The 27,715-nt window shown below is 44.1% G+C and overlaps 1 protein-coding gene across 1 annotated transcript in view; it reads left to right on the top strand.

The window, feature by feature from the left end:
- The window catches only part of KCNH5 (potassium voltage-gated channel subfamily H member 5), a 649,354-nt gene that overhangs the window by 197,122 nt on the left and 424,517 nt on the right, over nt 1-27,715 (top strand). The window contains exon 6 of the mRNA XM_069733797.1: nt 1,373-1,765. Within this exon, the coding sequence (XP_069589898.1) occupies nt 1,373-1,765 (393 nt within the window). The remainder of the gene's footprint in view (nt 1-1,372; nt 1,766-27,715) is intronic.

Genomic DNA, 27,715 nt, shown 5'->3' with positions numbered 1-27,715 from the left:
CCACTGTCTTGATGTCCTAATTCATATCCTTCCATCTCCTCCATTGCTGGAGCATGTACAAAACTTCCATGGAACATATCGGAGCTATGATGACAACTATGATGGATCCATAGAATAGATGGATCTTACAAGGTTTCCATTAGGGTTTGATGGCAAGAAGAATGCTTGCCAACAAAAATACTGCAAAAAGTGAATACTACTAATTTTACAAAACCTTAAAGGGACACAGATGAGTCTCAAACTATTTAGTTGTTCCAAAGTCAAGAATGGTTTAATGGTTTGACCCAAGTCTTCTGTCAAATTGTAGGAAGACTATCTGTATCGAGGCTTGCAGTAAGTCGTTCTCATTCTCAGATATTTTGAGAGTTGATCTCTCATGTTTTCTAGGATTATCATTCCTTTAAAGGGTGTTGGACAATAAATGCACATGATAGGTGATAATTTGCTGATTGCTGTGGGGTCTCGTCACTGGGACAGACATTCCTGATCCTGAGAATGAGGTTCTGCAGTGCCCCATTGAATGGAGTAAAGACTGCTTCATTCATTGACTATGGCTAAATCAATAGTACACATGAAAATAAGCAACTTTGTAATATATCTTACCAGAGAAATCTGCTTATTTCTCCTCCTGGATTGAGCATTCATTCTCAGTTAATGAGTAAATCTGTTTTCAGTGAAGACTGCTTTTCCCACTTCTGAGATAGAAGAGGACAGTTGGTGGTTAAAAATTTTATGGAGAGAGCAGAAGAGAGGAGCTACAGTTCCCCATAGAACTTTATGAGCACTAACTGTCATCTCCTTTCAATAATGGGAAAATCTGTTTTCACTGAAGATATATTTTATACATGAATTGAGAATTTTGAAAACGAATGATTAGTCCTGGAGGAGAAAGAGGTAAATTTATCCGATAAGATATATTAAAACGTTTCTATTGATTTATGGAAAAAAAAATTCATGACGGTTCGGTTACATTTTAAGTCTTATGGGATTATCTCTGCATTGCTGGACTTTTTCTATGTTTGTGATTTTCTTTGCCTATAGGACTGTTGGAGATCAATGAGTACTATGCTCTGCTAGCGCCGTTCGTCCAATAGGCAACGAATGTGGCAGTGGCACACATCTACTTAAATGGGCCAACCAAGAGCTCTGTCCTATGAATCAGTGGGTTTCCCAGTGGTGGAATCATGAAATCATCACTTGTCTTTCAGGGTGCAAGCCTTGTACTAGAATAGTCAATATATACCTGAGGAATAACGGTCAATAAAATATTGCATTGATGAGGTCACAGAAGTGAATAATGTCTTCCTGTTGTATAATAAATGCATACTTTGATTTGTATAACTAAGTTTTACATTTTTTTCACTTTTTTTAGGTTCTACAGTTGGGATCTGACATCCTTCCTCAATACAAGCAAGAAGCACCAAAAACTCCACCCCATATTATCTTGCACTATTGTGCTTTCAAGACTACGTGGGATTGGGTGATCCTTATATTAACCTTCTACACTGCAATCATGGTTCCTTACAATGTCTCATTCAAGACGAAACAGTACAACATTGCCTGGCTGGTGCTGGACAGTGTGGTGGACGTTATTTTCCTGGTTGATATAGTTTTAAACTTTCACACAACTTTTGTTGGACCTGGAGGAGAAGTTATTTCAGATCCAAAACTTATAAGAATGAACTACTTGAAAACATGGTTCGTCATTGACTTGCTGTCTTGCTTGCCATATGATATCATCAATGCCTTTGAAAATGTGGATGAGGTAAGTGTGTGGTGTCAAAGTGGTGGTACAAATGTATGATGACGTTAGACCGTAAAAGGCCTACATACACATGACAGGTGTCAGCCGGACAACTATATGACCGACAGCTATCAATACCCAACAGCCCCATACACATGAATGTTCCTCTCAGCTGAACTTTCACGGTATATTCAAGGGGGAGAATGGAAAAAAGCTTCTGCCACATGGCAAAAGGGTTGGCTTTAAAACTGCACGACACTTAGAGAAGGTGCACACCATCATTTTTTTTCTCCATCTAAGAAAAATGGACCGATTTATCAGATCAGACGGATCAGAGTTTGATCAGAGTAGGATCAGTTTTTTTCGGTTGTGGAGAAAAAAAAAAAAAAAGAGTTCCTCCACCTTTTCCATTATTTCAGTCCATGAAAATTGTCATCCAATTGTGGTCCAATGTTTTCTCTCCGCCCCATAAAATATTTACAGATAGCAGTCGTACTAGAAAATAGGTCGTGTCCACGATCCCTTAGACTCAGGATTAGAGATGAGCTAATAATGTTCGGTTCATATTATGATCGCCGAATTTGCAATATTCGCCGATTAATTTTTCGAATATTCACAGAACATAACTGAACGCCATTCATGTCAATGGGAGGCAAAAGCAAATGCATGCACAACACTTTATAATGGCCCCAAATACTGCCAAAACACATCAAATGAGGGACAGACACCAGGAAAGTGGCCTCAATTCACCCACAGTACAGATTTTTTGCATGGCACTGCAGCAATAAGCCAGGCATGAGGTATCTGGGGTTTGGGACAGCATTTACAGCTTTCAATTGAATGTCACAGTAAGATGAGGTGGTTGAGGGATCTGTGTAGGCCGCCTTTGCTGGGACCCCAGATACCATATGCAACACCTCGACTTGCTTTCCTGCTCAGCCATACCAAGGTGGCACAAATCAGTTTTGTAGACTACTATTGTCAGAAAAATTCTAGGATAGTAACATGGGTAGTTGAGTCTAGGAAGTGGAGGCCTGACGGTCTCGGAGGTCTACTGCTAAAGGCAACACACATGAAGGGGATCCAACCAGGATTCTACACATTTGCAAAAATTATTGGCAGACAATACCAAAGTGGCATCAATTTCACCACTGTATAGTTAGTATAATAGGGTCCGACAGGTTTTCCACTACACCCAATACAGCAGATGGACACCCAACCAGGAGTGTTCACATTTCCAAAAATTACTGGCAGACACCACAAAAGTGGCCTTACACCACAGAAGTGGCATCAATTTCACCACAGTAGAAATAGTATAAGGGTATGTGTCCACTTTCAGGATGGCAGGAGGTATTGTCGGAGCGGCTTTGCCGCTCTGTGGTAAGCCCCGCCCCCTTCTGGGACGCGATGATGCCGGATGTGTTCATAGCACACATCCGGCATCATCGCACCCATCGCATAGGGCCCTGTGCTGTTATGACCTGGTGGTCAGGACAATAATGGACCTGGTGGATAAGAGCACACGGAACGACCTGATAGTTACTGATAATATAAGACGAGCTCTGGGACGTGGGAACTCTGCTGACCGCAATCCCTAATCCTATCAACCACACTAGAAATAGCCGTGGATTGCGCCTAACGCTCCCTATGCAACTCGGCACAGCCTAAGAAACTAGCTAGCCCTGAAGATAGAAAAATAAAGCCTACCTTGCCTCAGAGAAATTCCCCAAAGGAAAAGGCAGCCCCCCACATATAATGACTGTGAGTAAAGAAGAAAATACAAACACAGAGATGAAATAGATTTAGCAAAGTGAGGCCCGACTTACTGAATAGACTGAGGATAGGAAAGATAGCTTTGCGGTCAACACAAAAACCTACAAAAAGACCACGCAGAGGGCGCAAAAAGACCCTCCGCACCGACTCACGGTGCGGAGGCGCTCCCTCTGCGTCCCAGAGCTTCCAGCAAGCAAGAACAATCGAAATAGCAAGCTGGACAGAAAAATAGCAAACCAGAGAAAAACAAGCAGTCACTTAGCTTCTGCTGGGAAGACTGGTCACAAGAACGATCCAGGAGTGAACTAGACCAATACTGGAACATTGACAGGTGGCCTGGAGCAAAGATCTAAGTGGAGTTAAATAGAGGAGCCAGCTAACGAATTAACCTCGTCACCTGAGGAAGGAAACTCAGAAACACCCACAGCCACCAGAGAAAGTCCATGGACAGAACCAGCCGAAGTACCATTCATGACCACAGGAGGGAGCCCGACAACAGAACTCACAACACTGTGCTATATCTTGCGGCGACGCAGCGTCGCCGCAAGATATACGGACATGCTGCGATCTGAAAAGACGCGCAGCATGTCCGGAGTCGCAGGGCCGCCGCGTGCGTGTTACCACGCATAGTGGAGACGGGATTTCATTCAATCCCCTCCACTATGCTGTAACATCTGGACGCTGCGTGTCTGACGCTGTGGCTCTATGCAGCGTCAGACACGCAGCGTTTCCTGCACGTGGAAACATACCCTAATAGGGACCAACAGGTCATCCACTACACCCAATATAGCAGATGGGCACCAAACCAGGAGTTTTCACATTTCCAAAAATTACTGGCAGACACCACAAAAGTGGCATCAATTTCACCACAGTATAGATAGTATAATAGGATTGACAGGTCTTCCACTACACCCAATCCAGCAAATGGACACCCAACCAGGAGTGTTCACATTTCCAAAAATGATTGGCAGACAATACCAAAGTGGCATTAATTTCACCACAGAAGAAATAGTACAGTAGGGACCGACAGGTCTTCCACTGCACCCAATCCAGCAGATGGACACCTAACCAGGAGTGTTCACATTTCCAAAAATTATTAGCTCAAACCACCAAAGTGGCATCAATTTCACCACAGTAGAAATAGTATAATAGGGACCGAGAGATCTTTCACTACACCCAATCCAGCAGATGGACACCAAACCAGGAGTGTTCACATTTAAAAAATGAGGGACTGATACCACCGAAGTGGAATAACTGCCACGAGAGTAGAAATAGTATAATTGGGACCGAGACGTCTTCCACTACAGCTAACCCAGCAGATGTAGACCAACCATGACTGTTCACATTTCCACAAATTTGTGTTAACATCAGCAGCAGCCACAGCAGGCACAGAAGCCACACTAAAAATATCACAGAGTGCAGTTACGTGACATTAATGCATCACACTAAAAATGCAATTTCACCTAGTCTTTACAGTCTGTGATTGGGGTGCAAAAGTCCTTGAAGATCCATGACTTGTTCATCTTGATGAAAGTTAGGTGGTCTACACTTTCACTGGACAGCCGGCTGCGCTTATCCGTCAGAACACCACCAGCAACGCTGAAGACACGTTCTGAGAGAACGCTGGCTGCCGGGCATGATAAAACCTCCAAGGTACAGTATGTGAGGCGAGCTCAGGCCACTCATCCATTTTGGAAGACCAAAATGTAAAAGGGTCCAAACCCTGATGGTATTGATATTCAGTGCTAGATACTCCTGCACCATCCTCTCCATTCGTTCCCCACGTGTAAGACTTGGACTCTGTTGTGCTGGTGCACGAGCTGGTCTAAAAAATTGTCAAATGACTCCCAGAAATTGCTTCTTCCACTTACACCGCTGCTGCAGCTAATGTTTTGGCATTGAAGAATTGACGTGCCAGAGGTTGGAAGTCTAGAGCTGCGATGCGATCTGTGTGCTTCACTGCTGTCTTGGGGAAAAGCTCTCTTAAGGTTGTGTAAAAACGTGTTTTGATACTTCAGCATTGACGGGTCCCTGTCCAGGGAGGGAAGCATCTGGCAAATAATTTTTTTAACGAGGATCTAAGGGGCAACCCAGTAGTCAGCATTAGGGTTGAGCGACTTTTACTTTTTTAAGATCGAGTCGGGTTTCGCGAAACCCAACTTTCTCAAAAGTCGAGTCGAGTGAAATCGGCCGATTATCGCGAAAACTCGGGGTTCGACCGAAACACGAAACCCAATGCAAGTCAATGGTAAAAATATATATTCTCTCTCTCTCTCCCCTCCGTCCCTGCACCGAAAAGCTGGTGTTGCACAATGCAAATCGCTACTACAGCACACAAGCGATAAGATGGCGATAGGCACACCCCTAAGACCTATGTCATCACTCTGCCCACGCTCCTTCATTGGCTGAAAAAATGGCGCTAAACGCGTCATATGAAACGCGACTTTGGCGCGAAGATCGCCGACCGCATGGCCGATCCCACACTGGGATTGGGTCGGGTTTCATGAAACCCGACTTTGCCGAAAGTCGGCGACTTTTGAATTTGTGTGATCTGTTTCGCTCAAGCCTAGTCAGCATTATTCCTAATCATAACTATACAGCGATCATGATGCAGATAGTGCAACAAGAAGGCACTCGTATGTCCAGCTCTACCATGAGGTCCAAGCCCATGCTGTTGGTGGCTGGGTAACAATAAGGCTCGTTTCCTCCGTCTCCTCCCGCCAACCACAAACAACAGAGAGGCAAAGATTACCCTCTTCATCTGACAGTTGCTCGCCCATCACCTCTTCCTGCTCCATTTGTTCCTTGGATCTTGCACCTTCGATAACAGATTGTCTGTTATCACCAGCCCCCCTCGATCGCAGTAATCCACCCTCCATTGGCACCTGCCTGTGTGACGACAGTCTGGAACTATGAGACAATGTTATCCCTTCTGCATGCTCCTCTGCTTCCGCCTTTTCTTCTGGGACCACCATCTCCTCCAGCAGGATATTCAAAGTCTGCTATAGCATATAGGCATATAGACCATGAATTTGAAAAAGAGAAAAGACCAAGCAATAAATGGTTTGCACACCTGAATGAATATCAAATATATACGTAAATCACAATTTATTGGGGAAACAACACACACATTAAATCTTAAAACCATTTAAAAACATATGCAAAATCAAATGACAACACCCTTAGCCCAATATACATGTGTAAAGATATTACCACCCCCTGTTGCACTATAACACTGGTATATGAAACCATGTTTATATGTAACGTTCAATAGACAGGCAATGATTATGATATAATCAAAACATGAGGAAGCATGCACATGTATACAAATGTCCACATATAACTAAATAGAAAACAATGAACCTCTGTTCCCCATTGTCCTGTGGACCCTCAGCTCATTTCCATTTGCTCCTTGCCTTTACTCAAACTGGTTTGGTAAATATCATCAGAGCTTTGGCGGTTTTTTTTTGGTCCTCAGTCTCCCTTGGTCAAGGGGCTTTCACATAGCAATCTTTTTTTGCTATAGGCATTGGTTATTCATCCTGGGCTTTTTACATAGGCATGTTACATAGGGGTTCACTGTTTTTTATTTAGTTATATGTGGACATTTGTATACATGTGCATGCTTCCTCATGTTTTGATTATATCATAATCATTGCCTGTCTATTGAACGTGACATATACACATGGCGGATTGGCCGCTACGGATTTGCAGCAGTTTTCCCTGAGTTTACAGTACCATGTAAACCTATGGAAAACAAAATCCGCAGTGCACATGCTGTGGAAAAAAAACGTGCATAAACTAAGCGTTGTTTATTTTGCAGCATGTCAATTCTTTGTGTGGATTCTGCAGCAGTTTACACCTGCTCCATAATAGGAATCATAATAGGTGTAAAACCGAAGGTGGAATCCGCACAAAATCCGCAAAAAAATTGAGGTAAATCCACGGTAATTCCACAGGTACTCTGCAGTTCGCTTTACCTGCGGATTTACCAAAATCAGTCCGGAAAAATCCGCACCACTTTCCGCAATGTGTGCACGTGGCCTTATAGTGCAATACGGGGTGGTAATATCATTACACATGTATATTGGGCTAGAGGTGTTGTGATTTGATTTTGCACATGTTTTTAAATGTTTTTAAGATTTATTGTGTGTGTTATTTCCCCAATAAATTGTGATTTGTATATTTGATATTCATTCAGGTGTGCAAACCATTTATTGCTTGGTCTTTTCTCATTTTCAAATTCATGGTCTAATTTTCCATGCATGGTTTTTGCACCCGCATTGATTAATATCTGTTTTTTGGTGCACCCTATAGTGCAGGGGTCCCCAACTCCAGGCCTCGAGGGCCGCCAACAGTGCAGGTTTTCAGGATTTCTTTAGTATTGCATCGGTGGTAATGTGATCATCTGCACAGGTGATGATTTCAACCCCTGTGCAATACTAAGGAAATCCTGAAAACCTGCACTGTTGGCGGCCCTCGAGGCCTGGAGTTGGGGACCACTGCTATAGTGCTTTGTATCAGTCCATTGCTACAGCATGTAGATGATTGGAATAGTGATGCTGATGACTGCAGTGTCAGCGCTAACCATCTTAGTAGCCATTTCGAAACTGTGCAGAATTGTGCAGAGGTCCTTAATCTGTGCCCACTCTGTAAACTTGATAGGCGCCACACCCGATGTCGATAAGGGGTTAAAATAGATTTTAAACTCTGCACCACCTCTGCAAACAGCTGAATTTCAGCAAATTCACAGGTAATATATGGCGTGCTGTATCATTAGCCACAGAAGAAGAATTGTTTAAGTGTGGATGACAAACAATTTGCAGGTCAGATGTCCCCTAATGACACTAGGAACAGAAGAATTTTTTGGTGGCCTCTGGATCAGGCCTCTATAACATACTAGATGCTACAAACCATTTTAAAGTCAGTCCCCTAGTGTATGACGTTAGGAACACAAGAATTTTTTGCAGCCTCTGCATCAGGCCTCTGCAGCCCCTTTTTCAACCCAACAAAATGACAAAGTGTGATGCGGCGGGCTGTCTAACTTTTTGCAACTGAAAAATTATATATTTTTTATGTGCCTTAGGTCTGCAGACAGTTTCATATCACAACAGCACAAAATGACAAGGTGGGATACAGCAGGCTGTTTCACATTTAGCTAGTGAAAAAATATTATTCAGAATGCTATACTGATGCATGGAGGACACTAGAAGCAGTGCACAACACACTTGTAGGACATGTGCCCTACTGTCTGTGGACCTCAGTAATGGCCCAAAAAGAAATGCTGGAAGGTAAATTTAACAGCCACACTGGACACTAGCTAGCTACACTATCTGACTGATATACAACTGCCTAGCTAACTATTTATAATCTTGCTGCTAACAGTGGCAGTGTCAGGAGCAGCCTGTCTTTGCTGTTACAGTGTCAACATGGCGCTAAAACAAGATCTCCGCAATTTATATGGAGAGGGACATGTGATTTCAGCAGCCAATGACACAAGCCGTTGTGTCAGGACATTGTGGGTGTTTTCTGTGCACTGATTGGCTAGCCGCAATGTGCACACATAAAGTTAGGGGACAAAAAAGACTGTTTACAAGAACGCCGCGACTCTGAGCTCTGCAAACCCCCTCCCCTCATCAAACACATGCCAAACACTCATGATACATCACCATAATCATTGCTAAAGTGTTGAAAATACTTTTGTGGCAACACAAATATTTTCCAGCACTTTTTACGAACGTTACCGATTTTTTCCGATTTTACAAAATTTTGCTTGTGTTTCCGATCATGAATCCGAATGTGCCATATTTATGCCGAATTTATGTTTGCCGATTGTTTTCTGAACAAATTCACTCATCACTACTCGGGATGCCATCATACACATAGGACTGTCGGACAATCTTGCCAATATCAGCAGGTAAGGATGACTTTAGTATAATGCATTAAAGAGTCATGTATAAGCAACCCTTGACCCCTGTGTGTACTTAACATAATACAATCATGTCCCTCCCCATACAATTTAAATAGGCGTTAGCCAAACAATGGTTCATCCAATTGGTTGGCCAGCAGCTATCTTGCTCATCTTTCCCGTACATATGAAACCCTTGCTTGGCTGTGAGAGAAAGCCGCTGCCAGATATCTCTGGCGGTGACTTATCTTTACAGAAAAACAGGATTGGTTGTCCAAATTTGGACATGCCTGACCCTTAGCTCCCCCAATCATCTTATGGGGAAACAGACACACATTAGACTGTGAGCTGAAACCTTTAATAATTGTCGGATTAAGCCAATTTTAATATGATATGCATGAAGGGTCCACTAGAGTAACCAAATAGTGCCTCCATAAGTAATCAAATAATACTTCTATATAGTGACTACAGAGATCGATTAATGGGACTCCAATCCAGTCACAAATTCAGTGGAACCTGGTAGTTAGATCAAAGGCCCGTGTCAAGAACCCTGCAGCTCTTGTGCACTAGGTGGCAGCACTTCTTTCTGGGTTATTCAGCTCTAACACTAATACCTGTGTTGTTTCTGATTGTCTCCACCCTGAGACCCTGATTGGCTCTATCCTGTAATCTCCTGATTGAACACCCTACTTAGACCTGGCATTGCACTTCACTCCTTGTGAAATTATTGAGCTCCCAGCCTTTAGTCAAGCTCTCCTTTCACCTGCTGCTTCATCCACGATTATACTGCTGCTACCATGTATCGACCCCTGGCAATTCCTGACTACGCAACCTGCAGATCCTTCAACTATATTGCTTCTCCCGTGTACCAACCTCTGACTATTCCACCTGATGGTGCTGCCCCTATTGGTTGCAATACCACTATTCCAACCCAAGTCAGTCCATAACAGCCCGTGAATCTCCTGCTTTTGGGCATAGGATTTGATTTTTATGGCTGGCATGACGACATCTGTGTGATGTTATGGACTGATTATGATGCGCCAGCTCTGAGAAATCAAATTCTGCGGGAAGGTAAAAGATTTGCCGTACCACTGACCTGAGCGCTGGACTGGAGTCCAAGCGAATCGATCAGATCATCTCTAATCATGACCACTGTATAGTGATGTATAGTGGGCTAATAATAATGCCATACAAGCAGTTTGCAGGGCTTTTTATGATGCACACCAGACAGAACCATGACCAACTCACCATATGCAGTTAATAGCAAATTTTTTACTTTGCCTCCTGTGCCATATTGTCACAAATGCTCCCTCCAGCTATACTGCTATTGCCAACGTCTGCTATAAAAGTTCCTGGCAGCTGCCCCTACTAGCAGTCCTTTCACAGTGCACTCTTTAAGAAACCTTTTTGGGGGCCTATTATTTGGTGATTGGGTTAATATGCAAAGAGAGACCAGATAAATTTTCTGTTGGAATCTGCATTCCCTGGTGGTCTAAATGAACAGATCAGATTCACATCAGCTTTATTTAATTTATGTGTGTGATTACTTTACACTTACCACAATAAAGAACTTTGCTTTGGTTTATATGACTGCCGAGACTACATCTTGATACACTTATGATCCTTCACTGTCAGGATCTTGTGGTTATTTAGACTTCCTGTTCATTACTAACCACTTATTCATCTATTGTGGTCATTATAATCTTTACTGGTATTACCTCGAGTATCAAATGATTTCCCCACTTATCTATACTTGGGTATATATGGGGAATACAAAAACATATTTGTGATTTGATATGTACACCATATCTGTCTGACTGTGAGCGCCTACCCAATCCCTTGATCTGTAGGCGCCCTAATCTATCTCTGTCTCCCAGATTACTCCTGAAGGTGGAGACACTGGTCACGTGCCTTGCTATTCTCCTACATTAACCATTATCTTCTCTCAACCACCCAGGAAGGTATGAGGCCGAAGTGTATAGAATAACACTAAAAAGACAAACAAGGAAAGACAGACAGGGATAAATGAAAACTACAATCAGACAAAATACACTCGCCAAACAGAGTGTAACACAGGAGAGGTATAGGAACATGAAACCAAATAGTAGAGGATTAGAATGTGCGCACAAACAAACTCCACACAACTATCTCTTGAACAACTCTCCAATCACCTACTCCAAACACATACTTCACGTCCAACCCCTAACCAGGCAGTAAGAACTAACACTGGCATTTCCCAAGTGCCAGTGGTGACCATATATAACAGAGGGGAGTGGCCAACACTCCAGGTAGGAAAGCTCCATGAGACAAACTTAACCGATTAACCTTTGCACTGCCAGCAAGGAAAAAGCCTGCATTGTTTAATAAGATGGTGAGCCAGTTTTAAGCAGTGCAGGAGTTTGTGAAACCAAACATGTGATCTTCTGGCCCTCTCTGTCGTGGTATCCCCGTGACAATATCTGGTGACATTATAAGTGATGAGGAATGCACTCGGCGCTCCTTTCTTAATGGAAGACACTTTCAGAGATTGTTGAGTAGCTCACACATGCAGTGGAAATCTGGATGTATTCCAAATACGTTCGTTCCTCAAAAGACGTCACTACTGGTGACCTGCAAAGGTCTTGTACTTACAGTGGAACGCAGTGTAAGTTCCAATCTGACCACTGACCGCTTGATTCTGGCAGCAGGGTTTAAGAAGGGACTCTTTCTTAGTGGAACGCACAGAGCATTCCATCATACATGCAGCCAGGGAGACATGATCCTTATTAAAGAAATACCTTCCATACAAGCATATTAGGACACCTAATTAATACTGTGCTTCACCTTCTGGGGGGAAACATGCTGGGATAAGCTTGTAAACATCTAAAGAGATAAGTGTACCACCTTATCGCTATTGGCCTGTTGTATTTTGACTTCAATTTTGTCCCTGGTGTCCTTAGACAGTTCTTTGGTCTTGGCCATGGTGGAAAGGTTGTAGTGTAATTGATTGTGTGGACATGTGTCTTTTAATCAGGTAACAAACTCAAACAGATGCAATTAATACAGGTAATGAGAGGAGAGTAGGAGGGCTTCTTAAAGAAAAACTAACAGGTTTGTGAGAGCCAGAATTCTTGCTGGTTGGTAGGTGATCAAATACTTATTTCATTTAATGAAATGCAATGCAATTTTTAAAAAAAATCATACAATATGATTTTCAGTTTTTTTATTTTTAGATGCTGTCTCTCGTAGTTGACGTGCAACTATGATAAAAATTAAAGACCTCTCCATTCTTTGTAGGTGGAAAAACTTGCAAAATTGACAGAGTATCAAATACTTACAGTGCCTTGCAAAAGTATTCGGCCCCCTGGAACTTTTCAACCTTTTCCCACATATGCTTCAAACATAAAGATACCAAATGTAAATTTTTGGTGAAGAATCAACAACAAGTGGAACACAATTGTTAAGTTGAACGAAATTTATTGGTTACCGTATATACTCGAGTATAAGCCGACCCAAGTATAATCCGACCCCCCTAATTTTGCCACAAAAAAATGAGAAAACTTAATGACTCGAGTATTAGCCTAGGGTGGGTAATGCAGCAGCTACCGGTAAATGTCAAAAGTAAAAATAGATACCAATAAAAGTAAAATTAATTGAGACATCAGTAGGTTAAGTGTTTTTGAATATCTATATTGAATCAGGAGCCCCATATAATGCTCGATAAAGTTTATGACGGCCCCATAAGATGCTCCATATTAAAATATGCCACAAATAATCCTACATAAAGGTTAATAATGGCCCCATAAGATGCTCCATAAAGATATTTGCTCCATATAGTGCTGCACAAACGTTGATTATGGCCCCATACAAACACTTGCGCCATATAGTGCTGCACAAACGTTATGGCCCCATACAGACACTTGCCCCATATAGTGCTGCACAAACGTTATGGCCCCATACAGACACTTGCGCCATATAGTGCTGCACAAACATTATGACCCCATACAGACACTTGTGCCATATAGTACTGCACAAACGTTATGGCCCCATATAGACACTTGCCCCATATAGTGCTGCACAAACGTTATTGGCCCATACAGACACTTGCCCCATACAGTGCTGCACAAACGTTATGGACCCATATAGTGCTGCACAAACGTTATGGCCCCATACAGTGCTGCACAAACGTTATGGCCCCATATAGTGCTGCACAAACGTTATAGCCCTATATAGTGCTGCACAAACGTTATGGCCCCATATAGTGCTGCACAAACGTTATAGCCCCATATAGTGCTGCACAAACGTTATGGCCCCTTATAGTGCTGCACAAACGTTATAGCCCCATAGATGCTCCATACAGACACTTGCCCCATTTGCTGTGATAAAAAAAAAAAAAATTGCATACTCACCTCTCCGTCGCTCAGGCCCCCGGCACTTTCAATAGGCACCTGCTCCTCATTCCGACGCCGCTCCATCTTCAGCACTGGCGTTCAGGCTGAGGGCGCGCACTAACCACGTCACCGCGCCCTCTGACCTGAGCGCCACTGCTGAAGATGGAGCGGCGGCGGAACGAGGAGCAGGTGACTATCGCGCAGCGCTCCCCCTCTCCGTTATACTTACCTGCTCCTGGCGCTGTGCAGTCCCTGGCTTCCCCGACACTGCAGCTTCTTCCTGTAGAGAGTGGTCACAGTTACTGCTCATTACAGTAATGAATATGCGGCTCCACCTCTATGGGAGGTGGAGCCGCATATTCATTACTGTAATGAGCGGTAGCATGTGATCGCTCAGTACAGGAGGAAGCTGCCGGCGCTGGGAAGCCAGGGACCTGCAGGGACCACGCCAGGAGCAGGTTGGTATAATTAGACAGCCCCCGCTCGCCCTCACCTGCCAACCCCTTGGTTTGACTTGAGTATAAGCCGAGAGGGGGACTTTCAGCCCAAAAAAGTGGGCTGAAAAATCTCGGCTTATACTCGAGTATATACGATATTTGAAATATGTGTGGAAATTCAAAAACTGAAAAGTGGGGCGTGGAATATTATTCGGCCCCTTTACTTTCAGTGCAGTAAACTCACTCCAGAAGTTCATTGTGGATCTCTGAATGATCTAATGTTGTCCTAAATGCCTAATGATGATAAATATAATCCTCCTGTGTGTAATCAAGTCTCCGTATAAATTCACCTGCTCTGTGATAGTCTCAGGGTTCTGTTTGAAGCACAGGGAGCATCATGAAGACCAAGGACCACAACAGGCAGGTCCGTGATACTGCTGTGGAGAAGTTTAAAGCCGGATTTGGATACAAAATTATTTCCAAAACTTTAAACATCCCAAGGAGCACTGTACAAGCGATCATATTGAATGGAAGGAGTATCATACCACTGCAAATCTACCAAGACCAGGTTGTCCCTCTAAACTTTCATCTCAAACAAGGAGAAGACTGATCAGAGATGCAGCCAAGAGGCCCGGGATCACTCTGGATCAGATCTGCAGCTGAGGTGAGACAGTCTGTTCATAGGACAACAATAAGTCATACACTGCACAAATCTAGCCTACATGGAAGAGTGGCAAGAAGAAAGCCGTTTCTCAAGGATATCCATAAAAAGTGTTGTTTACAGTTTGCAACAAGCCACCTGGGAAACACACCAAACATGTGGAAGAAGGTGCTCTGGTCAGATGAAACCAAAATCGAACTTTTTGGCAACAATGCCAAACTATATGTTTGGCATAAAGGCAACACAGCTCATCACTCTGAACACACCATCCCCACTGTCAAACATGGTGGTGGCAGCATCATGGTTTGGGCCTGCTTTTCTTCAGCAGGGATAGGGAAGATGGTTAAAATTGATGGGAAGATGGATGGAGCCAAATACAGGACCATTCTTGAAGAAAACCTGTTGGAGTCTGCAAAAGACCTGAGACTGGGACGGAGATTTGTCTTCCAACAAGACAATGATCCCAAACATAAAGCAAAATCTACAATGGAATGGTTCACAAATAAACGTATCCAGGTGTTAGAATGGCCAAGTCAAAGTCCAGACCTCAATCCAATCGAGAATCTGTAGAAAGAGCTGAAAACTGCTGTTCACAAACGATCTCCATCAAACCTCAATGAGCTCGAGCTGTTTGCCAAGGAAGAATGGGCAAGAATTTCAGTCTCTCGATGTACAAAACTGATGGAGACAAACCCTAAGCGACTTGCAGCTGTAATCATAGCAAAAACTGTTGCAACAAATCCAAACACAGAATCCAAAACGAGGCAAAGAAGGTTAACCCCCGCATGACTAGACCGGGGAGAGAATAGCAAGAAACAAACCACTGCCTGGATCATGACAGTCAGTAGGGCACTATGATCCCACTGTATTCTTGAGGGGAATGCTTTTGATCGACTCATTGTGCTTTTTATAAACCCAGTACTGAGGCTAAAAAATAGTATATTTTAGGGTACATTAAGTCATAACGATATACTGCTTTTTTACTACTATTTGTTAGGCAATCCCTGCATGTGTTGCACTGTCGAAAAGCCGTGAGGACTCCAACATGTTATTCTAGCACACCAAAGTCAATCTGTTAGCACCTGAGCATGCCTAGATAACACCTTATCCCAGCATGTTCACTCAACACTAGTCACCAGATTCATTCTGGTAGATACTACTGGAAACTAACTGACCTCTTCGCTTTTTCTCCACACTCCGTTCCATCCATCAAGCCCTAATTAACTCTTTAAATGGAACCTTCATGTGCTATAAATACCGTATATACTCGAGAATACGCCGACCCGAGTATAAGCCGACCCCCCTAATTTTGCCACAAAAAACTGGAAAAACTTATTGACTCGAGTATAAGCCTAGGGTGGAAAATGCAGCAGCTACCGCTGAATTTCAAAAATAAAAATAGATGCTCCATACCATTCATTATTGCCCCATAGATGCTCCATAGAAAGCTGTGCCCCATATAATGCTTTGCACCGTTCATTATTGCCCCATAGATGCTCCACATAAAGCTGTGCCATATAGAATGCTTTGCACCGTTCATTATGGCCCTATAGATGCTCCATAGAAAGCTGTGCCACATATATTGCTCTGCACCGTTCATTATGGCCCCATAGATGCTCCATAGAAAGCTGTGCCATATAGAATGCTCTGCACCATTCATTATGGCCCCATAGATGCTCCATATAAAGCTGTGCCATATATAATGCTCTGCACCGTTCATTATGGCCCCATAGATGCTCCATAGAAATCTGTGCCATATATAATGCTCTGCACCGTTCATTATTGCCCCATAGATGCTCCTGGAGCGCCCCCAGACACAGGGCCACGAGTTCTCGGTACCAGGCCTCTCTGGTTCGGTTCTGAGGCTGTCACGGTGGCTAGACCTGGTCCGTGACCCTGCTAAGGGGGCGTCCAGTAAAGGGATTTATACAGTCTGTCAATGGTTCGTGACGCCACCTGTGGTGTTCGGTCAGGGAGACCGACGCTGCTGTGGGGTCCGCTGGGGTGATGGAATGGCAGCTGGATGGTATACCTTCCCACAGGTGAAGTATGTCCCAGGGCTTCCCAGTAAGGTAGATGGTGATGGTGTGAGGTGCAGGCAATAACGAGGACACAAGGTTGCAGTCTCTTTACCTTTTTACTGAAGGCTTCAATATACTCAGTCCAGAGCACGTTCAACCAGGCTATCAGAGACCGGCCGGTCCGATGGGCACATCCAGAGTTTCCTTCGCAGATGGAAATCGTTGCCTACCAATAGCGCCTGTGTGTTGTAGTCCTACACTGCTGAGCATTCGGAATAGTCCTCACAACTGCTGTTCTCGTTCGTTCGTTCTCTACAGCTTTCTCTCTCTCTCTCGTTCTTTGGTTCCAGATGTTGCTAGTTTCTAACGTCCCCCAGATATGTTATGGCTAGGACGCCACCCGCTTGACGGGAAGGCTTGGAGGTCTTCCGGGACCCTAGAGACGCCCCTCTCCCAATGTTGCCCCCTATGTCTTCGTAGGTGTAGAAGGTAGACAGCCAACCTATAATCAACTATCCAGCGGAATTTGAAGTAAGGCCTGAAGTCAGTTACTCCTACGGTGATCCGGCCACCGACTACGCGCCTCAGTAAGATGTTGCCTTCCTCTCTCGGCATGACTCTTACTGGCTCTCCTTTATGCTGATCTCGTTTCTCACTGTTCCACAATATTCTTCCCTTCTTGTCTCTTTCTTAGGATACCGCCGCAAGGTGTGCAGGCGCGGTTCCGTTACGTTCTGTTCTGTTCGCTAGGCACCTGCCAGGTTCCCACGCCTGACCGGGACCCCCCTGTGTCTTCTCCCTGCAACACCCCCTGCCACGGGATGTTGCCTGGTTCCAACCCAGTCAGCTTCTGACTAACTTCCTCCCCAGCCCCTAGTTTTACCAGTGTGAGGAGTGGCCCAATAAATAAAGCCTTTTTCTCCCCCTAGTGGCCGGAGTGTGAAGTGTAATGTGTTCTGGTGATACCTGGTCAGGAGAACTCTTTAGTGCCATCGGACGTACCGCTGCTCCCCTTAGCGGCACAGCGCCATACTGCAACGACCAGGTCTCTGGGGCGCTGCATAAGCATTATTTGATATTCTATTCCCCAGATGGAGCTGGTGTTTTTATTGATTTAAGACATTTACCTCTTAATAAAAGTCCTCTCCTTTCTCAAGAACTACAGGATTTTTAATTCTGTTTACTGCTCATCGTCTAGGTTACCGGTCATCTTTGCAGTCTACCAGAGGTAGCTGGTGTTGTATGCACTTTCAAGGTCTCGGAAGCTGGCAGTCAGCGAAACAGGGGACAACCCCTTTAAATATCTGAATAATGTCTGATGAAGCATCAGGATAGGTGATAAATGTGTGATCACTGGTGGCCTTAGAGCTGAGAACTCCACCAAACCTGGGAGTGGAGTCCTGTTTCCAATCTCTCCTCACTATGGTTTTGATTTGATGGAGCAGCGCAGTCGTGCATGACATCTGACTCCATTTATTGACTTTGTGGCTGAATACAGTGGCAGCAAAATCCCTTGGCAGCGGTATCCTAAGAGAGAGACAAGAAGGGAAGGATATTGTGGAACCGTGCAAACGAGATCAGCACAAAGGAGAGCCAGTAAGAGTCGTGCCGAGAAGGAGAGGCAACATCTTACTGAGGCGCGTAGTCGGTGGCCGGATCACCGTAGGAGTAACTGACTTCAGGCCTTACTTCAAATTCCGCTGGACAGTTAGTCATAGGTTGGCTGTCTACCTTCTACACCTACGAAGACATAGGGGGCAACATTGGGAGAGGGGCGTCTCTAGGGTCCCGGAAGACCTCCAAGCCTTCCCGTCATACGGGTGGCGTCCTAGCCATAACATATCTGGGGGACGTTAGAAACTAGTAACATCTGGAACCAAAGAACGAGAGAAAGAGCTGTAGAGAACGAACGAACGAGAGCAGCAGTTGTGAGGACTATTCCGAATGCTCAGCAGGGTAGGACTACAACACACAGGCGCTATTGGTAGGCAACGATTTCCATCTGTGAGGGAAACTCTAGATGTGCCCATCGGACCGGCTGGTCTCTGATAGCCCGGTTGAACTGAGGATATTGAAGCCTTCGGTAAAGAGGTAAAGAGACTGCAACCTTGTGTCCTCGTTATTGCCTGCACCTCACACCATCACCATCTGCCTTACTGGGAAGCCCTGGGGACATACTTCACCTGTGGGAAGGTATACCATCCAGCTGCCATTCCATCACCCCAGCGGACCCCACAGCAGCGTCGGTCACCCTGACCGAACACCACAGGTGGCGTCACGAACCCCTGACAGACTGCACCACCTTTATTGGACGCCCCTTAGCAGGGTCACGACCGGGTCCAGCCACCGTGACAACCGCATAACTGAGCAGAAAGGACCGGTACCGAGTGACTTGTGGCCCTGTGTCTGGGGGTGCTCCACTTAGTCATCATCACTTTATATTTTTCGCTCCGAACCCGGAAATTGTTATTACTTTAGCGCCGATAGTGGGAAATTAAACTCGGGGATAATATAGTCGTTTTGTACTGGTCAACTGTTTCAGGATCCCCCCTGGTGATAAACACATTAAGTGGAAGCAATTTACTATGATAACGCTCTGGAGTATAGGATGATATAGTCACTAAGTGAACACTTGGCACCGGCGCTGTAGGCCAGAGCTATCAGGTACACACATCTCCGAGCTGTCACTCGATGACCCACTTCAGCTTGACACTGGCTTAGATAAAGGCTTTTATTGGTATCCGGGGGAACTGAAAAAGACTTATTGTTGGAATAACAGAACAATGAATCCCGAGAGCATAACCACTGTATTAATAGCTGCGATTCATACATTATTATTACTTAGGTTGATTTTATCATGTTTTCTTGGCTGTGCGTTTTTTAAAACCTTAAAGGGACAAATTCATCAAAAAAGGGTATTCTTTTATAAAATATTAATGTAAAACATTTTGTAGCATCAATGATATGCAAATGAGAAATAAATCCTAAATTTTGTTTTTCTAGCGGTGATCAAAAAGGCTTAAAAATCATGAATGGTAGGGGAAGAGAGGCTTTTTAACAAGAGGTAAATTGTGACGTTGCTTGAGAATCTGTCAACATGTTTTTGCTATGTAAACTGAGTACAGTTTGAGGTAGTGGTGAAAACACAGATTTCAATGATGTGTTACTTATCAGGCTGTGTGATGTATACTGACAATGAAAGTTTTATCACCTGGTGATTATTATTGCCGAGACTACAGCAACACCTGCATGTTAGATAAGCTGTGATAAGCAGCTCACTGTTAATAGACAATGTACATAGAGAGCCTGGTGTGGACGGAGTTAGTTCTGCGCCCCAGGGTCCTGGTCGTCGCAATGGTATTGCTTTCCTCTCGGGGAGAGTGATGCTACGTTTGGAGGCAAAAAAGGATCACTGCATCCAGGTATCACCAACATGCAACACATTCACACTCCAGGCTACCAGGGGGAGCTCCTGTTCTTATTTATTAGGACACTCCTCATATATATATAACTGGTAGTCTGTTGAAAGTTAGTCAGTTCCAGACAGGAGTTAGTTCCTGACAGAGCTCCAGACAGGAGTTCTGTAGGAGAAAGTTCCAGACAGTAGTCTGAGGAGGACAGAAGGTCAACAGAGCTGTTCATGGCCTCAGAGCTGCAGCTCCCAGAAACAGACATTGAAAGGCAGAATTGTATTGCAGCGACCATGAAGGAAGTCGAAGCAAAAGAGAGGATACCAGAAGGGGACCAGCTCCTCTCAGGCTGCCTCCTTCTAAGTTGCAAAATCCCGGTAGCCGGAACACTGAGGGAGTAAGGACCTCTATGCCTTATTTCAGAGGCCAGTAAAGAAGCTGCGGAGACACCGCAGCTTCTTTACTTGCATTTGCATATTTCCCATAAGGGATGGGGGCAGTGTTCTGGAATCACTGCGTTGAGAAACACGTGATGGTGTCTCCGCAGTGTTGGATGTTTTGGTCTCCCCGAGGCCAATCATCTGTGCCTTTATAGTCTTTTTACTAGGCACTGCTCCTAATAGCCAGATTCCTACTCCACACTGATGAGGGGCAAAAAACCCCGAAACAGCTGTCTGTGGATGGATACCATGCTTGGCATAGGTGGCTTTCCTTCATAGGATGCTGCCCTTCCCGTGGTTGTTCCTTCCCGGGGAAAGGCCTGGCTATTCACTGCTTGCGTCGAGAAACACGTGTTGGTGTCTCCGCAGCTTCTTTACTTGCATTTGCATATTTCCCATAAGGGATGGGGGCAGTGTTCTGGAATCACTGCGTTGAGAAACACGTGATGGTGTCTCCGCAGTGTTGGATGTTTTGGTCTCCCCGAGGCCAATCATCTGTGCCTTTATTTCAGAGGCCGACAGGACAGCTAATTGCAGGTTATCTATCCGCACCTACACCCAGGAGGTACATACAGAGCCGGGTTATCTAAGAGACCCTATAAACAGTCTAAAGTCACCAGTCATATGGGTTTTGTCCTATCCTATATGGTGGACAGAGAGAGTGAAACATCGAACTGTGAGACACTTATGTGAAGCCATAAGCAGTAAGGGACTACACCACTGCAGCGCAAGGGAAGGCTACTGATTTCCATCTGGACAAGGGGACTCTGGACTTGCCTCCAATCTGGACGGACTCTGCCTGCCCTGTGATCTGGTGCTCTGGACTGTGGATGCTGAAGTCTTCAGTAAAGGTAAAGAGACTGCAACCTTGTGTCCTTGTTCTCTGCGCCTCTCACCATATCACCATCTACACTCCGGGAAGCCCTGGGGACATACTTCACCTATGGGAAGTGTGATGCAGTGACCCCTGTGACCGCTAGGGGGCACTGTGAGTGCTCCTTGGGATGTGCATGGATGCATATCTATTGTGATAATCGTGGTGAAACAGTGACTGGCTGTGTTGTGAATGGCCGATATGTGTCGCAGAGGGAGTCTGCGTAGTAAGTCTGATGCAATGTTGTTGTTCTGAGACGTGTAGTCCCTCAAGAGTGTGTATATGTATGGTGTAGTTGTAAGGGAGACTTACTAGGCTAGTTGTGTGAGATGGGCGGGACAAACTAGCCACACATCCACACTCCCATCCAGGGGAGTGGTTAAGGGTATATAATGTGACCAGGGTGTGGGTCACATGTTCCTATGTGGTTCCAGTGGAAGGTCCTGGAGAGCCTGTGTGTTGGGAGGTTTTGGGAGTAGGACCAGATCCCTGAATAGCACACTAAACAACCTGTGTTGGATTTCCTGGGAGTAGGAGTCCAGAAGAGCATGTGGTGGGGCTTTGGACCTGGTGGCCTGGGGTGTTGGACAGAGGTCCTGAATAGCACCTGGACAGGTCACATGCTGGTGTGTTGGATTTCCTGGGAGTAGGAGTCCTGAATAGCACACTGAACAACCTGTGTTGGATTTCCTGGGAGTAGGAGTCCTGAAGAGCACATGGTGGGGCTTTGGACTTGCTAGTGGCCTCCGGTGTTGGTCTTACGTCCAGAATAGCATCTGGACAGGTCATATGCCTGGGGTATTGGACTGACGTCCTGAATAGCACCTGGACAGGTTATATGCCTGGGGTGTTGGACGAGGTCCTGAATAGTACCTGGACAGGTCATATGCCTGGGGTGTTGGACGAGGTCCTGAATAGCACCTGGACAGGTCACATGTACGGTTCATGTGAGGAGGAGATGCCAGTGTGTTGGATTTCCTGGGAGTAGGAATCCTGAATAGCACACTGGGCAACCTGTGTTGGAAGACCTGGGAAGAGGCTTCCTGAAGAGCACATGCTGGGGTGTTGGGAGGTTCTGGGAGTAGGACCGGATCCCTGAATAGCGCACAGAAAGACTATGATTCTCGATAGTCTATGTAGGGGAAGCTACCGTCCTTCGGTGGGTCTGGACTGACTAAGATATGCTGCCCAGTCAAGTTGGTGATCCCTGTGAGGCAGCTTTTCCGGAGGAGTGGACTGACAAGGAGTCAGCAGGTGGAGCAGGAGCTCCAGTCAGGTACCTATACAGACTGTTGGCGCTTGTGATGTTCTATGAACTGTGTGGTCTCCCACGGTGACGGAACGGAGTGAGGTTCGGCGTGTTTAGAGACCGCGACCCAGTGTCATATGCGCTGTATGACTTGGGACATGGTGAACTGTACGGCGTACGGACACCCATGGTAACTGGGTGAAGTGAGAGGTCCAGCATGTTTAGTGTCCGTGAGTCAAAGCCGTATATGAAGTGTACAAGATAAAGCTGCAAGTTAATATCACCAGTTGGTGCCTATTGTGTTCTATGAAATGTGTATAATGAACTGTGCATAACTCGGTTTATGACTCTTTAATAAACCGTATAGACTGTGTTTAAGTGAAAAATCGTTCCTGACTACGTTAATCCCGTGCCAAGCGAGTGTCCCCCAATACACTTAGTGAGAGCAATCTTACAGAAGGTATACCATCTTGCTGCCATAACATCACCCCAGCGGACCCCTTAAAGCAGCGTCGGTCACCCTGACCGAATACCACAGATGGTGTCACGAACATAAACTTTATCCCTTTAAAGACCTTTCCCTTTTACATGGACGTCCCAGGGCCGTGGACAGGGTCTGCCACCGTGACATCCCCCTGTGAACCGCAGGACCCGGTACCGAGTACCCCACTGCCCTTGGGGGGCAATCCATTAGCTTTTCAGCTCTGCTGCATTCTAAATCTAAAAACTGTGTGTCAGAATCAGAACGGCTGCACCCAGTAAACTAAGTGATACATTGCTGGAATCAGGGTCTCTTTGCCTACATCATACTGCTCTCAGATGAGCTAGCAAAAACCTGCTGACAGATTCCCTTTAAGAAGATAAGACCACCCCCTTAAGACTGTCCCAGCCACAGTCTCTATAAAATTTTGATGTAACGGATACAGTTGACCATGGTGACAATAGCAATTGCAAAGACAGATAAGTTATAAACTCCCCTTTATACCATCATAGCCAGCTGACCAACGGATTCTCGGTTAACCCATTCTACATGCAGCAATAGATGCAACACAGGGGTTACAAAAGGCAAGAAGGCAACATTTTTAATGAAGCTCATTTGCAGAAATAATTTTTAGCCCAAGTTGCATGCATTTAAGAAAAAAAACATCCCTGGACAACCCCTTTAACCTTCTTTACACTATATTACCAGATGGACAACTCCTTCAGAGGGGAAGTATGTGTGTGCTTTAAGTTATCGGCCTTAACACCTTACTTATTAGACTGCTGGTCAGACATAGAGTGATAAATTATTACCTCTCTGCCATGCTAACAAGGTCTAGGTAAAATAGTCCTTAAAGGGGTTGTCTTGTCCAAATCGATTAGTCTGCAGTCACTCTGTGTGACTGCAGACTTATGAATCCTCAAGCGGGCCAGGAGGGTATATATGTGTCATACATTCTCTTTATTTTATTCCCGCTGTTCTCCCAAGTATTTTTTTCTTGTTTGTATTTTTTTTAAAATCCATCATACAGTTCCACAGATATGGTCTTTTTATTTATTGCATGTTTTTTGTTTTTTTTCCAACAGGACGTTCCTAACAGGATCCTCTGGGGTGTGTCTTTAGGCTGCTCTGCTCTTGAAAGTCATGCCCCCTTGATGAAGGCCATAACAAAAATTAGCACTAAACAAAAAGGACCATATCTCTGAAACTGTATTTGGGATTTAAAAAAGTAAAAGAAAAATGTAGAATACTCAGAGAATCAATCAGGATAAAATAAAAGCAAAAACTGGCCATTTTTGACCTGCTGACAGTATATTTTTGAAACATTGTAATGGAACTATTATAAAATTGCTCATCACCCAAATACATTTATTTGAAAGGAAGCCATCATCAGAAAATGACCTATTGTTTAAATCAGGTTTTTGTGTTCAATTAATTTCTTAAAATATTTTGCATTTTGTTATTTATATTACGATCTTTATTAAAAAAAAGTAATCTTTCAAATTTTCACACTACCAACAGGGGATTTTTTAGACTTCCTATCCTTTCAGGAAGAGTTTTCAGCAGACTGCTTATCAACAGAGGCAGGATTACAATGACTTCACAGCTAATAACACAAAATCCCCCATTCACAATAGGTGATGTCACAGCTCAACTCTTCCTGTACAATGATTGATGATACCGCTATATACAGTAGATAACACAGGATCCACCATTCACAATAGGTGATGTCACAGCTCTCCTCCTCCTCCTGTACAATGACTGATAACACCTCTATATACAGTGGAAAACATAGGATCCACCATTCACAATAGGTGATATCACAGCTCACCTCCTCCTCCTGTACAATGACTGATAACACCTCTATATACAGTAGATAACACAGGATCCACCATTCACAATAGGTGATATCACAGCTCACCTCCTCCTGTACAATGACTGATGACACGTCTATATACAGTAGATAACACAAGATCCACCATTCACAATAGGTGATATTACAGCTCACCTCCTCCTCCTGTACAATGATTGATAACACCTCTATATACAGTCGATAACACAGGATCCACCATTCACAGTAGGTGATATCACAGCTCACCTCCTCCTCCTGTACAATGACTGATGACACCTCTATATACAGTAGATAACACAGGATCCACCATTCACAATAGGTTATCTCACAGCTCACCTCCTCCTCCTGTACAATGACCAGAGGCAATAGGAAGTAGCAGTCTAATAAATCTCCAGTGGCCAAAGTAAACATTGCAAGATTTCTTTTTTTTTTTAATACAGATTGTGATATTTTTTAAAAAAAACATATATACAGTGCTGGCAAAAATTAAGAGACCACAATATCAAAACCCTGTCATGGGCAGCCCAATCTCCAGACCTGAACCCCATTGAGAACCTCTGGAATGTAATCAAGAGGATGATGGATAGTCACAAGCCACCAAACTAAGAGGAACTGATTACATTTTTGCACTAGGAGCAGTGTGAAAGACTGGTGGAAAGCATGCCAAGACACATGAAAGCTGTGATTAAAAATCATGGTTATTCCACAAAATATTGACTTCTGAACTCTTTCTGAGTGACTGGGCAATATACTACGTGACTGGGCAATATACTATGTGGCTGGGCAATATAGTACGTGACTGGGCAATATAGTACGTGACTGGGCAATATACTATGTGGCTGGGCAGTATACTACATGGCTGGGCAATATAGTACATGAGTGGGCAATATACTACTTGGCTGGGCAATATACTATGTGGCTGGGCAATATACTACGTGGCTGGGCAATATACTACGTGGCTGGGCAATATACTATGTGACTGGGCAATATACTACGTGACTGGGCAATATACTACGTGGCTGGGCAATACACTATGTGACTGGGCAATATACTACGTGGCTGGGCAATATACTAGGTGGCTGGGCAATATACTACGTGACTGGGCAATACACTACGTGGCTGGGCAATATACTACGTGGCTGGGCAATATGCTACGTGGCTGGGCAATATACTACGTAACTGGGCAATATACTACGTGGCTGGGCAACATACTACGTGACTGGGCAATATTCTACGTGGCTGGGCAATATTCTACGTGGCTGGGCAATATACTACGTGGCTGGGCAATATACTACGCAATATACTACGTGGGCTGGGCAATATACTACCTGGACATGCATATTCTAGAATACCCGATGCGTTAGAATAGGGCCACCATCTAGTATATATATATATATATATATATATATGTATATATATATATATATATATATATATACATATATATATATATATATATTGTTAAAAATAACACCAGAAAATTGTATACACCCATGTAAATGGCGACTCACCAATCAATTTATAATCAGGAGGACATAGAGTCAAAAATACCAAAAAATTAAACAAAATTTTATTTAGAATTACATGCACATATAATCAATGTTAATTACATGGGTCTCATATATTTGAATACATGAATGAATCCAAAAGTGTGAATAATGACCGAGGGGAAGATCGGAAAAAAGAGAAGGGGAGAAAGACGATGAGCATCTATGATAAGCCTAACAATATTAACCACATAATGGTGTATATAATTCAATAACAGTGGCAGAATATAACTGCAAGTACTCTGTTTAAATCACAACACCATGACAATGTCCTTAACTTAATATGCCCATCATCCCTACATTGATACAGATAAGTAAAGGCAATAATTACCCATAAGTGTAGCCAATTCCCGTTCAGACCTCGGCCATAAACCCCGATGCGCGTTTCGCGTGTAAATAGTCTCGCTTCCTCAGGGGGAACTGGCCCTGCACTAATGCACTTCATCTTCTATCCTCATTATGCTAAGTTCATATTTTAATTATGAAGTCAAAGACAATAATGTGTCCACTATTCGCTATTGTGGTGCATATAGAAATGGTCCAAAAATAAATGCACAGTCCTAAAACCAAAATTGTGTTTGTTTCCAACTAAAATAACTTGACCATTGTTAACTTCTTACATGCTAATTGTCGCCTGTGTTTCCATGAACACTAGATAGCAACAAGCGAGCGCACTGCAGGCGACATTTATCTTTTTGTTCCAAGCCAATTACTTCCTACACTCTTGTACTTTCGCATGATCCAAATATACGTTCAATCGCATGCAATGATCCAAGTGAGAAATGTTTGTGTTAATTGTGGAAAATGGCTTGTGGAGAATACAGCGGGAATGTTTTTCTCTCTGAATCTCACAGTATAAAATGTACTGTATTGCTCCATACAGAATAATGGACCCCATATATTGTTCCATAAATAATAATGAGCCCCATATATAGCTCCATACAGTAT

This window comes from Ranitomeya imitator, chromosome 1 (assembly GCF_032444005.1).
Source record: "Ranitomeya imitator isolate aRanImi1 chromosome 1, aRanImi1.pri, whole genome shotgun sequence".
In the NCBI taxonomy this organism is placed as follows: domain Eukaryota; kingdom Metazoa; phylum Chordata; class Amphibia; order Anura; family Dendrobatidae; genus Ranitomeya; species Ranitomeya imitator.
Note: the sequence above shows the minus strand (reverse complement) of the source record. Positions and strands in the feature narration are given on the sequence as shown.